General features: G+C 35.8%; 2 protein-coding genes across 7 annotated transcripts in view; one reads left to right on the top strand and one right to left on the bottom strand.

The window, feature by feature from the left end:
* The window catches only part of LOC104678155, a 109,238-nt gene that overhangs the window by 8,018 nt on the left and 86,873 nt on the right, over nt 1–14,347 (bottom strand). The window lies entirely within an intron of this gene.
* Nucleotides 1–14,347, top strand: part of JAKMIP2 (janus kinase and microtubule interacting protein 2) — a 201,811-nt gene that overhangs the window by 131,629 nt on the left and 55,835 nt on the right. For all 6 annotated transcript variants that reach the window (XM_010383375.2, XM_010383376.2, XM_030927962.1 and 3 more), the window contains 7 exons: nt 3,166–3,375; nt 5,247–5,345; nt 8,707–8,853; nt 9,506–9,646; nt 12,126–12,182; nt 13,100–13,219; nt 14,168–14,296. In XM_010383375.2, coding sequence (XP_010381677.2) covers nt 3,166–3,375; nt 5,247–5,345; nt 8,707–8,853; nt 9,506–9,646; nt 12,126–12,182; nt 13,100–13,219; nt 14,168–14,296 — 903 coding nt within the window. The remainder of the gene's footprint in view (nt 1–3,165; nt 3,376–5,246; nt 5,346–8,706; nt 8,854–9,505; nt 9,647–12,125; nt 12,183–13,099; nt 13,220–14,167; nt 14,297–14,347) is intronic.

Raw genomic sequence — 14,347 nt, 5'->3', positions numbered from 1 at the left:
AGCTTCTGCACAGCAAAAGAGACTTGCATCAGAGTGAACAGACAACCTATAGAATGGGAGAACATTTTGCAATCTACCCTTCTGACAAAGGTCTAATATCCAGAATCTATAAGGAACTTAAACAAATTTACAAGAAAAAGCAAACAACCCCACCAAAAAGTGGGCAAAGTGTATGAATAGACACTTCTCAAAATAAGACATTTATGTAGCCAGAAACAAACAAACAAAAAGCTCATTATCTCTGATTATTTGAGAAATGCAAATCAAAACCACAATTAGATACCATCCAACACCAGTCAGAATGGCAATTATTAAAAAGTCAAGAAACAGTAGATGCTGGTGAGGCTGTGGAGAAAGAGGAACACTTTTTGCACTGTTGATGGGAATGTAGATTGGTTCAACCATTGTTGAGGACAGGGTGGTGATTCCTCGGGGATCTACAATCAGAAATACCTTTTGACCCAGCAATCCCATTACTGGGTATACATCCAAAGGAATATAAATCATTCTACTAAAAGACACATGTATACGTATGTTTATTGCAGCATTATTTACAATAGCAAAAACATGGAACCAACCCAAATGCCCATCAGTGATATAGACTGAATAAAGAAAATGTGGTACATATATACCATGGAATACTATGTAGCCATAAAAAAAAGAATGAGTTCATGTCCTTTGCAGGGACATGAATGAAGCTGGAAGCCATCATCCTCAGCAAACTAACACAGGAACAGAAAACCAAATACTGCATGTTCTCGCTTTTAAGTGGGAGTTGAACAGTTGGAACACATGGACACGGGGAGGGGAACAACACACACGGGGGCCTGTCAGATGGTGGAGGGAAGGGGAGGGCGAGCATTAGGACAAATACCTAATGTATGCGGGGCTTAAAACCTGGAGGACCAGTTGATAGGTACAGCAAGTCACGATGGCACATGTATACCTATGTAACAAACCTGTACATTTTGTACATGTATCCCAGAACTTAAAGTAAAATTAAAATTAAAAAAAGTAAAATTTGAGCCACCTGATGAGTAGTTCACAAACTGCATGAACACAGAATAACATAGGAAACTTTTTCGATAACACAGATATACTCATCTTCATTTTTTCCTTCTTTTTGCTCTGTGAGTACCTCTACCCCGAGCTCCATTTTTGGAACTGGAAGGGAGAGAAATGGCAGTTGTCCTGTCTAGAATATTTCCACAGAGAATTCTGGTGTATTCCCTTTCCCATCTAAGTTGGGCTTTGGTTGATTTTCAGTATTTTGAGATCAGAGTCCATGCTCATAACCACAATGCAATAAAGCTTTCTCAATACTAATTAATATATATCCCACAGGAAACCACTTTGGGAAATGCTTAAAGTATATGAATAATCTTAAAGCCAGTACAGCATAGTACCTAACAGAATGGGCTCTATGGTTAGATGATTCCATTAAAAGTAAGGCTTCACAACTTACTAGCCATATGACTATGACCAAGTTTTTAAGCTTTCAGGTCCTCACTCATCACCTGTAAAATGATGACGACTGAACCTACTGAATAGGATTGTTATAAAATAAGGTATATTAAGCTCTGAGTATAGTACCCTGAATATAGTGAAAGATCAATAAATTTCAGCTATGACGATGGTGATGATGAGGCTGAATGTGGGCAGTAATGGAATGATTTCTCAACAAGTTTAGCAAGGTGAGTACATAAAAATCAACTAGAGCTATGTTAACTCATAAAAAGTAACTAGAGCTATGTTAACCTGCAAATAAAAGTAATGCTCCAGATGACAAGTCTGACAAATGAACACGTTTCTCAGTTAAGAAAAACACTGGTCTCAAGTCTTCTACAAGGAGACAGAAACCAAAGACAATGCTATTATTCCCAGTTAACAATAACAATAATGCTATTATTCCCGGTTGAATTCTTACCCAGTTATCAGATGATATTCCAGTATCATGCAGAATTTAGCCCAAAGTTCTTTCAAAATTGACCTAAAATTTAAGCATGTGACTCGAAAGCAATAGCTCACAGATATTTAAATGTGGAAAATATGTGACTGGAACACCATTTCTATTACAAATATACTTTGTGGCCTAAGAGCACACAGCAAAGAAAAATTTATACAAAATTATTTGTTTTGCATAAGGAGACACTTTCAGAAAAAGCAAAACAGCATAATGTTGTTTGTATTAAATATCTTTTCCTTATCTCCATTTTGAATGTACGCACAGAATATAGTGAAATGAGAAGAAAGGTTTCACCCAATGGCTATGCTCTCTTTAAAAATTGTTTATAGACATTCACTTCATTAGCTCTCATCCTAGGATGGCAAAAAGGTTTCATTCCAAGAGAACTCAAATCAATTGGTATTGAATGCCTATAGCCTTTAGTAGAGAAATCCTTCTGAGGCCATGTCCAGGCTTAGCAGAAATGCATATTGGGATCAATAAATATATCCCACACCTGTGGGAGGGAAAATAATAGTGGTTAATATTGCCAGATATTTTCTATTCCTGTTAATCCCAACCATGATTTTCTCATAGTAATGGTAAAATGGTTGCTAAGAACTGGCTGCTCTGAAATACAAGTGAGAATATAAAGAGATACAACACATGAACCGTGGAAGGACCTCCCTCCAAATCCATCACCTGAATGCAAGCATGTTAGTCTTGGAAAATGACTAGGCCACTGGGAAGTCTGAAGTTTCTTCAGTTACAAATGACAAGCTATTAACAGCAGCAACAGCTATTTTGATTGAATTTGAATACCCATTTGCCTAAAGAAGAAGTGATGTCAAAAAATGTCCTAGGAAACGTTATATGGAATATTTAGTGTTCATCTTTATTAAAATTAATGGCCATTTTAAAGTTAGACTCTCCTTTGCATATCTAATTAACCCAGACTATTTCAAACAATATATTGAATCAAAACATCTTCACAGGATTTACTAGAGAGAAAAAAGTTACTCTCCTTGACACCTGGTTAACCCAGGATACTTCTCCACTACACAGTGCTGCCTCATCTTACTCATGAAACCAATACACTTGTCATATCCATGATTTTTTTCTGTATCAATCAGATGAAAAAAGTTAAACTCATACCATTGTAAAAATGTATTTCTTTACAGCATTGTTAAATAAAATGTCCTGGGTCTCATTTAATTCAGATGGATGAAATAAAAGCCAAGGACAGGATCATCTTTTCCCTGGAAAAGGAACTGGAGACCCAGACAGGCTATGTACAGAAACTTCAACTTCAGAAGGAGGCTTTGGACGAACAACTGTTTCTGGTCAAGGAGGCTGAGTGCAACATGAGCAGCCCAAAACGAGAAATTCCAGGAAGGGCAGGTGATGGTTCCGAACACTGCAGCAGTCCTGTAAGTCCTTTCTACTTGAAGTTAAGAACACATAAGTCATCTTTTATTTAGCTCCCAAGTTTTGCCTTTTACTTAAGCTCTTTTCTTGTTTACTACAAAGAAATCAATCTACCTCCTACTATAAAATCAGCTAGTATCTTGGGAACAGGGTTTTCTAAACTCATAGACGACTAAGTGGTCTGCGGTACATTAGCAGATCACATGAGACAGATTTCTTTAAATCCTTCCTAGAATTTTTCTAGCCAGGGAATACCTATCCAAACTTAAGTCTATTATGAGAAACATAAATTAGATGAAAATATTTTGCCTCTTGCCTACACTGGTAATTTTCCCTTTTGTGAACAATTGGGTTGGAAATTGATAAAGGTGATTGTCGTTTACAGGGGTCAAAATGTATAACTGCATAAAAGACAAAACCATTTATAATCTTCATCTGAAGACCTATTGTCTGATAGAACTTACCACTTATTTCCATGGGTTTTCATCATTTTATACGAGAAATTATTTTCAGAAGTGCAGCAATAGAAATGGGCTTATATGCAGTTGGCTATAACTCTTATACCTTTCCAATTATTTAGCTGCTATAATGATGGAAATGTATTATTTAGGAACAGAGGTGGGTTCCAAAGTACTACTTAGAAGTAAGTAATGAATAATTTATGAATTGATATTCAGAATAAGTATATATATATATACACATATATATGTATATAATCTTAGTAAATGGTGGAAATAGTACTTATGTAGGATTTAGCAGTTTCTGTAAGTTTTAGTTCTGACGCTAACAGGTACCCACAATATAGAATAATTGTCAAGAGAATGGGCTCTAGAGTCAGACTCTTTGGTTCAAATCCCAAATCTGCCATTTACTGTGTGTCCTTAGGCAAACCACTTCACCATTCAGTTTCCTCATCTGTAAAATAGAAGCTATCGTAGTACCTCATAAGTCTGGTCTAAAGATTAGAAGAGATAATATATAAAATGTTGAGCATGGTGTCTGGCACATAGCACTTAATACATATTAGTTAATGATCTTTTGACATTAGCCACAAGACCTTAAAGGAGTTATTACCTACCTGAATCTTACCTGTTCTGCTGAATCCTTTAGGGTATTATGAATGTAGGAATATAACGTGTTCGAAACTACTTTGTCAACAGTACACATCATCAAAATGTAAGATGATCATATAATTGTTAGCATATGATAATAAGAGTCCTATATAATTCTAAAACATGAAATTAAGACACGAGTGCCCTGTGTAAGGTAATTCATAGCCATTCTGCCAGTGGAGAAGCCAGTTGCATTGGGCAGAATATATTAGCGAGGTCTATCCTATAAACTATTGCCCTTTATACATGAAGGTAATACACCATTTTCTCACTTTGACCTTTTTCTTCAGGAGTATGAAGAAATTGACAATATTCATCCCTACCTCCTAATCTCTCCCCTCTGTGGCTAATGGTAATAGCAAGACAGCTATCTAAGCTGTGGGAAGCAATGTGTGGCTATGACACAAGGGATGCCCTTTGAACCTTATGCAATCACAGCATGACCTTGGTCTCATAGGACACAGCTCTGATAAGTTGATCCAACCTTCTACACTCTCCCTGCCCTGAGTCCTGGCTCCAGGGAGTATCTGCCACATGGAATTCATTTGCAATTACAACCTAGCGTGGTAGTCAACCCAAGTGATGAATATTGAGAGTTATAAAAGGGTAAATATTTACTCTTTGGATAAGAGAAGATTTTATTTTGTCTTCGGGAGCCAGATAAGAGAACTGAGCCTATTACTTTTATGAATAATAAGTGATATTCCCAAACTTTGTGAAAAGTGTTGTTGAAGAAATCCCATTTTAATTTTTCTTTGTAGGATTTGCGAAGAAATCAAAAGAGAATAGCTGAATTGAATGCCACTATAAGAAAATTAGAAGACAGGAATACCTTGCTTGGAGATGAACGAAATGAACTGGTGAGATATACTAAAAATTTTTATTGTTGTTGTTGTTAAGCATTATGTTACAGAATTACATACTATGTTATAGGTATGTACCATAGTAAAGTGTTCAAATAGTAAAGATACCATTCAATAGATATTCACAAAGTGGCACACTCAAAAAACCACCATCCAGATGAATAAATGGAAGAATACCAGCATCTCACACCCCCGCTTCTTGTGACCCCTCCCAATCAGCATCCTGTTAAACTTACCGCTACTCTGACTTCCATCACCGTAGATGTCTATCACCATTTAAAATTTTTTGTAAATGAAATCATACAATCTTTTCTCCTTTTTGTCTGACTTCTTCTGCTTCTTTTACTCAGCTTTGTTTGAGATTTATCCATTGTGTTGCATGGAGAATTCATTTTCATTTCTCTGTAGCATTCAAATAATATATCACAATATACTTATCCCTGTTATTGTTAATGGACATGTATGTTGTTTCTTAAAACTTCTGAGCTGTTTTGAGAAGAATAGTGCTTCTACATGTTGTTTGTGAAAAAATAGGCCCATTTCTGGTGGAATATACAGAGGAGTAGAATTACTGGATGTTAGAGTATGGTTGTAGTCAGCATCAATAGTTACTACCAAACAGTAAGTTGTCACAACTCCCACCAACAATGAATGAAAGTGGTGGTTTCTCCATATCTTTGCCAACATACAAAGATAATTGTTAGTCATGTTGGTGGATGTAGGGCATACTCTTATACCTTATATTATGGTTTTAATTTTCCTCATTATTAAGAAGGTAGGGTAACTTTTCAAATATTTACTAGCCTTTCATATACAATTTGCCCTTAGCCTTTTGCCCATTTTCTGTTATGCTGCCTTTACTGTTTTAGTTACTATTAGGATTTTTTTTTATCATCATTTGTGGTACATTTGCATTTAAAGTATCTTGTTCTATGGCTTACATTTTTGTTTTTAATAGAGTTGTTAATATAAAAGTTATTTTCAGCCTTTCCTTTTTTTCAAATACATGCATTTTAGGCTGTAATTGACCCTCTAAGCCTTGCTTTCATTTAGTATATCGTTATTTCATTCAAAAATTGTCCTAATGTCATGTAATGTTTCCTTTGACATATGGGTCACCAAAAGTATATGGCTTACTTTCAAAACATTTAGAGATTTTTTTAGTTATCTCTCTGGTATCAATTTCTACCTTAATTCTACTACAGTCAGAGAATGTACTTTGTATATTTCATTCCTTCAAAATTTTTTGAGATTTGCTTTATGACCTCAGCATATAGTCAATTTTAGAAATGTTACATGTTTACATGAAAAGGAGGCATACTCTGTAATTATCAGTTGCAGTTTGACTGAAGTTTGTTAATAATCTTGTTTAAAATTGTCTCAATTCTTACTGATATTTTTGTCTGCTTGTTTTCCCAATAGATTTGTCTATATCCTCCTGAGTTCATTCAGTTTTACTTTATATATATGTAGAACAATAATACATATTTATAATATATAATATATTAAAAATTAGGTTACTAGGTGAATATAAATTAACATTTATTATATTTTTTGTGTATATTGACCCTTTAATCATTATGTATTTTTTTCCCTCTGGTAATACTTCTTGGCTTAAAGTCATTGTTATTAGTTGAACTGTATCAGATTTTTGTTTTAGTGTTAGCATGAATATACGTGTGTGTGTATATATGTATTTATGACTATATAAACATACATATATACATACATATTTACACATACATATATAAACACACAAGCACACACTGTTTTTCAACCTTTCTGTTTTAGTTAAGGTGTATCTTAAAAGGAACATTCTGTTTGGTATTGTGGGACTATGGTTATTGATGTATGATGTGATAGAATTATAGATATTTTCTGTGTGCATATCTGAATTTCTATGAATAGTATTAATAAGTATATGTAAATATTTAAAACTCACATAATTGGCCTTCAGAAGAGACAGGTTAAAAAAGTGAACCTAGTAGAATAACTTATTTTCCTTATATGTATACAATATTTAATATTAATGCTTCAGGCACTAAGGACTAAGGCATTAATGCTTCAGGACTAAGTCAGATTATTTATAAAAATGAATCCAGTTTTGGCATTTAATATGAAATGGAGTTCTTAAATTGAGATTGAGATGGATTTGTGGAAGTGCTGCTTAAGAATCATAAGATGAGATTTTACAAATATTCATAATTAGCTAAATCTTCTACCTCAGCACTTCCCAAAATCTTAGACGCTCAAGAACGGAGTGAGTACTTTTAAAAGCCTTCTCAAATATTTCTGATACAGCCCTCTTTTTTCCTTGCTCTTCTCCCAATACATATTCACATTCAGAATCATTAGTAAGAAAAGAATAAGCTAATGATGAGAAGCTGAAAATGAAAATCTATTATGTATAGGATAATCATGAAATATACAAAAAGGAGAGTTTTAAGAGTAAAGGGGAGGACTATTAACAATTGCCTCAAGACAATTTTCATAAACTTAGACCAGTGGTTCCCAACTACAGGCGATCTTGACAATATCTGACGTTTTTGATAGTCACAATTAGCAGAGTGTTACTGGCATCTAGCAAGCAGAGGCCAGGGATGCCGCTAAACATCCTCCAATGCACAGGACACCTCACATCAAAAAAAAACATCTGGCTCAAAATGTCACGGATGCTAAGACTGAGAAACCGTGCTTTAGACCAAGCAAATGAGCATATGCTCACTCTTAATTATGGGTGGATAACAATACAATCATACTTTACTAAGCTTGGGGAGAATTCGATATCCTTACACAAACATCCATAGAGTTTCAAACTTACGTGTGGTTTTTTCCTCAATAAAATTTCTTTTAAACTAACAACCATAGTGCGAGTCAGGAGATTTCCACAAGGTCTCTGAAAGAACGACCTTTGGCGATAACCAGGCTTGGATTCAGGTCCTGGTCGCATTACTTAGTGACCGTGTGGTCTGGGTGAGCTCCTTTTTATCTCTGAGTGAATGGAGGTCATTCCAGGTGCAGGGATTGCAGCTGAGCACGGTGGAGTAACAGGTGAGGGCAGCGAAAGAAAATAGGGAGAGCAAGTCCTCCCGAGCATTTCCAAAACCAGTCTCTTCAGTACTTTCCTTAAGACAGTGGATTGATAGGAGGTCATGAAGGCTGTGATGAAAAGCCATTAGAGAAAACTGAAAAGAAAGCAATCAGTCTGTTGCAGGATTGAAATGTCAGTGGTCAGTCCTGAGCCACATAGTGAAGCAGACAACACTGGCTGCAGAGGTGCTTTCACTCCCACCCCTTTACTCCCCTGCCCCCATGTCCCCCAAACACAAGACACAAATCTTCACTTATTTCTTCCCAGTTAAAACGCGTGCGGGAAACTGAAAAGCAATGTAAACCTCTCCTGGAAAGGAACAAGTGCCTCGCCAAGAGAAACGATGAACTGATGGTGTCCTTGCAGCGCATGGAAGAAAAACTAAAAGCCGTTACCAAGGAAAATTCAGAAATGGTGTGTATCACAGACTCTGCAAAACTGCAGCTTCCTTGATTATATTACCCTAATAACCTGACTTATTGCCATTTCTCAGCTTATTTTAAAAATGCAATGCTATTTGGATTTTTCCTTATGTAAGCAAGGAAGCCTTAACGAAGAAAGCAAGAGAAGGTTGCTGGCTCTGAGTTTTATGAGGTTTCTATATTTGCAAAATTGTAGGAGTGCTTCCAGGAATTTGCACGCCTTCCAAAAGCTCAGAAATGGATAAGGAAAGCTTTGACATAACTTAGCCACAGAAACCTTCCACGACTTCACTAACATGCTATTTACAGACCTATACCCCAGGCACACTTGTCTTCTAAGATCGTGCATGATAGTTGGGAAATAGATACCATTACTTGTGTTATATATGGACAAGTGAAATGCTAATGTACTCCTTAATAGACTTTCAATACATCTATAGAGATCTTCAGATAATCCCCAATGATAATGACTTATTATTGCAGATAAAATGTGCTTGAGGATTTAGTTGGTGTGTGTGTATTCAGGCTGGGCAATTTCTAAATTTAGCTGGAGCCTCATAAACTTTCTACAGATATTTTATGTTAACAACCAAAGTTGGAGGTTTTTAAAGTCTCCACCTGTACTTTCTTATTTTCCTATCCAGAGAGAAAAAATAACATCCCATCCACCCCTGAAGAAATTAAAATCTCTGAACGACCTCGACCAAGCTAATGAAGAACAAGAAACAGAGTTTCTAAAACTTCAGGTCATTGAGCAACAGAACATAATTGATGAGCTCACAAGGGTACGTGTCAATCAATCTGTAAACCCTAAGTTGTTCCCAAGGACAAGTAGCCAACAAAATGTACACTGAAAGCAGTTAATTTTAGATTAACCCCAGAGGCCCAAGTTCATATGTTCAATATGTAATTTTGTTCTAGAGCCTGTATTCCAATATTTTATATTGTTCAACTGCTTTACACCTTTTACATTATAATCCTTCATTAACCACTTTGGTAGCACAAATAATAACAGCAAAACACATTAAAAGAACTTTTAAATGCGTTGTTGTATAAGTTTGTAGGTAGGTTGGGTGTGTCTTGTAATTGCCTTCCAGTAGCAGGATCCTGAGGCTCAGAGATTTAATATGTTGTCTAAGCTAACAACATCACATTTACATCTTGTTTCCCAGGTCTCAATTCAGTATCTAGCACATAGTTACAGTTTAAGAAATATGTATTGGATAAACAGCAACAAAATGATTACATAACAGAGCTAAAATTTCAGCCCAGATTTTCTGATCATTACTTCAGTACCTGCTGAGTGAGTAGAGCAGTTATTACTTCCGTCAGAGTTTGACTGAGCTATGTGTTACTAGTAAGGATGCACTGAGACCTCTAGATGCCTTTGGGTTTTCTTCTTTGCCTCTCCATGTTTGTTCTGTGAATGACATCATTGGTTGCTCTCACTTCAGGACCAAGTCTAGATCTAAAGACTTGAATAGCAGGGAGGGAGTTAGGCAATAGTCTCCAGAGTGGGGTGAGAAAAGCGATTCACTGCCACTGAGAGAAAGAAAGGTTATAGCTTCTGTTTATAATTACTTCTGATTCATCCTTTTAAAAATTTCCATCTATGTTGACTATATGTTATAATGAATACACTAGATTAGGAGGGTAATTTAAATATATAATTGTATTAGGGTTCTCTAGAGGGACAGAACTAATAGGATAGATGTCTATATAATGGGGAGTTTATTAAGGAGTATTGGCACACACGATCGCAAGGTGAGGTCCCACGATAGGTCATCTGCAAGCTGAGGAGCAAGGAAGCCAGTCCAAGTCCCAAAGCTGAAGAACTTGGAGTCTAATGTTCCAGGGCAGGAAGAATCAGGAGAAAGATGTAGGCTGGGAGACTAAACCAGTCTAGTCTTTTCACGAGCTTCTGCCTGCTTTTATTCTGGCTGTGATGGCAGCTGATTAGATTGTGCCCACCCAGATTGAGGGTGAGTCTACCTTTCCCAGTCCACTGACTCAAATGTTAACCTCCTTTGGCAACACCCACATAGACACACCCAGGAACAATACTTTGTATCCTTCAATCCAATCAAATTGATACTCAATATTAACTGTCACAATAATATGTAAATTGTAAAAGTCTCATATATAGAGGCTGCAAAGGTGAAAAAATTAAAAAGCCTGAACACATCTGGCTTAAACCAGATTACTTATTAAGCGTGGTCTCCCTGTTTTCCTCATTTCATTTTCACATCCTAATAACTCATAAATTTTACAGATTCATGAGCCTAGGAATTTGCCTGGCTTTGAGTATCCTGAGATTAAGCTGTACATTTTTTTAAATAGAATTTTGGGCTATTTAGGAATACTCATCAGACTTTCCAAAAGACACTCTATCTAGTTTAAATTTTTACAGTAAACACATGGAGTGCTTAGTGAATAAACCCCAGATTCCCAGGATCTCTCCATTCACAGCAACAATAAATCATGAAATTGATCAATATTTCTAGGCATTCTTTGAGATTCCCAGAAAATTTTTTAAAAACTGAAAACGAAACAGAAACACTAAATGACTCCAACCCACTGGCGACTCTGTTCCCTGTCCTATTTTCAGGGACTGCAGGTGAGAACAAGGATCCAAAAATAGGCCAAAGACAGCTTTCTATGCATTTCAAATGAATAAATGAAAAGAATACAATTTTACTTTATTGTGAAATTATATATTTAACACAAATTTAAAGTAATTTTGGATCTAGGACTAAAGTACAGAACTAAAGTACTGTACTAAAGTACTAAATGTACAGTACTGTACATTTCTTCGAAGTCTAAAAATGATTCTGTTGTAAATTTTAACCTGAAAGAGTTTGCTTTAATATGACTTTCTCTAAATGGAGATGCCCCTAGGTTTGATGTAGAAAGGATTACCTGACAAGTTGGAGAGTCATATTCAAGAAATGTACATGATAAGTACATGATAAGTAACTATTTTCATAGCTACTTGATGTTCAAGTATAAAACAAAGAATTCTGATTAGGAACACAGTCCACTTTCTGATCATGAGGCTCCTTGTTCCACATAAATCATCAAGAATAGTTGTAGAAGATTCTTATTTTGAATATATTTAAGTATCAATCCCAAAAGTTGCCAAAATTTAAAAAACAAAGTCTTATTCTATTCCAAATTTAACGCCTTATGGGTAAAAACACTCTATCTTTGCAAAAAACTATAAAGAAACATCTACCAATTCTGGATATTTCAACTGTTTTCCAGGACCGAGAAAAGCTCATCCGTAGAAGAAAGCATAGAAGAAGTTCCAAGCCAATTAAGGTAATAAGAAATCGAAGTTATCAGGCATTTGCCACAGGCAGCCAGAGAGATGAGGCTTGGCATGGCATCTTCCTGCAAGGGTGTGATGAACCAGGTGTTCCCGAACTGTCGCAGCAAACCATGGGCTTTATTTGCTAGAAGAAAATCTTTCCTGTTGACATTTCTTCGAAGTCTAAAAATGATTCTGTTGTAAATTTTAACCTGAAAGGGTTTGCTTTAATATGACTTTCTGTAAATGGAGATGCCCTTAGGTTTGATGTAGAAAGGATTACCTGACGAGTTGGAGAGTCATATTCAAGAAATGTACATGATTTTGATGTCTCCTACTGAATAGTATGAGAGTCTGATGCCCAGTTTATGACAATTAATATATTTTTATTATTCATTCAGACAATATGATTGATAACAATGCTCCCAATCCACCAGTATCTCTATAGCCTCTCATGATCCACAAAGTTTTGTTATTCAGTTTGTCTATTTGATTTTTAATTTTGTTTTTTTACCAAGTATACTGTTTGTTTTTAATGTGGACTTGGATGACAAGACTTAAGATTTGATCATCTCTATCACATAGATACCTAAGTTTTCAAAGTCCTTTGGTCATAGTTTAAATACAGGAAAGAGTAAACCACATTTGCTCATCATAATATAAAATGTAATATAAAAGAGGCTTCAGTGTTTCTATGAAAAAAGCTAAATATTAATGAATTTTCTTAAGATGTCAGAAGTGAAATAATATGGAAGAAACACTTATTGGAACTATTGGGCTCATGCCTAATGTTTTTATTTCAACAAAGAAGCATAGAGGATCCATGTCTTCTATATTCACTTACATGTATGCCAGTTGACAGTATTTTAACATTCAATTTTCCCTACTGTTAGCTGTGTCAGTAAATATGTATTTTCCCTCCATGTAGAGGCCTGTTTTAGACCCTTTTATTGGCTATGATGAGGACTCTATGGATTCAGAGACATCATCCATGGCCTCATTTAGAACAGACAGAACACCAGCTACTCCTGATGATGACTTGGATGAAGTAAGCATTTCTACTTCTCTAGCCTTGGGTGATATTGTCACCAAATATTTTATTTAAGGGGGAGAGAAAGCATTTCACTTTTCATCTCCTTTATATAAACAGCACAAAGTGGTCCCATAACAGTAACCAATTTTGAGGCCGTTACTTTGTTATCTCTTGAAAAATAGCTTCACTTATAGCAGGTAAATCTTTTAGAAATTTCTCTCTAGTTCAGCTCTCTCATTGGAAGACTTCTTTCAAAATAAAAGTTACTTTCCAAAATTCTTTATCTAGGGAAGGTAGGAACCCAAGAGGCCTTAGCAGGCTTTTGGATGTGGTCTGAGAGACTGTTGAGTGAAGTGTGCTCTGTGGGCCACCCTCATCAGAATGATCTAGAGGCCTCAGTTACAATGAAAATTCGGGGACCCTACCATGCAATGCCTGATTCGGGATCTTGGGAGTGAAACACCGCAATCTGCATTTTTTCCCAAAATTCCGTATTGATTATGTTATGTCCTGAAGTTTAAGATGTGAAGCAATAAAATAGCTTTTATGATTTATCCGGGGGAAAAACACAAGTTGTTGGAGATGAACATACTGAAAAGAAATAAGAGTAAAATTCTAGGATATCATTTCCTCAAATTCAGGTCCAAAATCTGGATATGATTTTTTCTTATTTGGATCCAAAATTGACTGCATTCTAAGCCCAAATGATTAACAATGAGAAATCTATCAAATGCTAAATGCTTCTTTTACTAAAATAAATATTTACATATTTCTGCAGTGTCCATCTTGAAAATATTACAGTATTTGTGCCCATATATGCACTTCAGAGCTAAAAACAAAATCAAATAGACTGTTAAACAACATTTTACTTCTTGTAAAAAGTGGGCAAATGTTAATATTTCACATTGAACACGCGACTTGAACATAACACAATTCTTTTGGGGCTTTTTTCTTAACCTCAAGAGTTTAGCAGCTGAAGAATCTGAACTAAGATTTCGACAATTAACAAAAGAATATCAGGCCCTCCAAAGAGCATATGCCCTCCTACAGGAGCAGACAGGAGGCATCATTGACGCTGAACGAGAAGCCAAGGTTAGTGTGTATCTGTGACAGTGTACTGAATTAGCGTGCAGCAATCACAGC

Source organism: Rhinopithecus roxellana, chromosome 3 (genome assembly GCF_007565055.1).
Source record: "Rhinopithecus roxellana isolate Shanxi Qingling chromosome 3, ASM756505v1, whole genome shotgun sequence".
In the NCBI taxonomy this organism is placed as follows: Eukaryota; Metazoa; Chordata; class Mammalia; order Primates; family Cercopithecidae; genus Rhinopithecus; species Rhinopithecus roxellana.
This window is presented reverse-complemented; position numbering and strand designations above follow the sequence as displayed.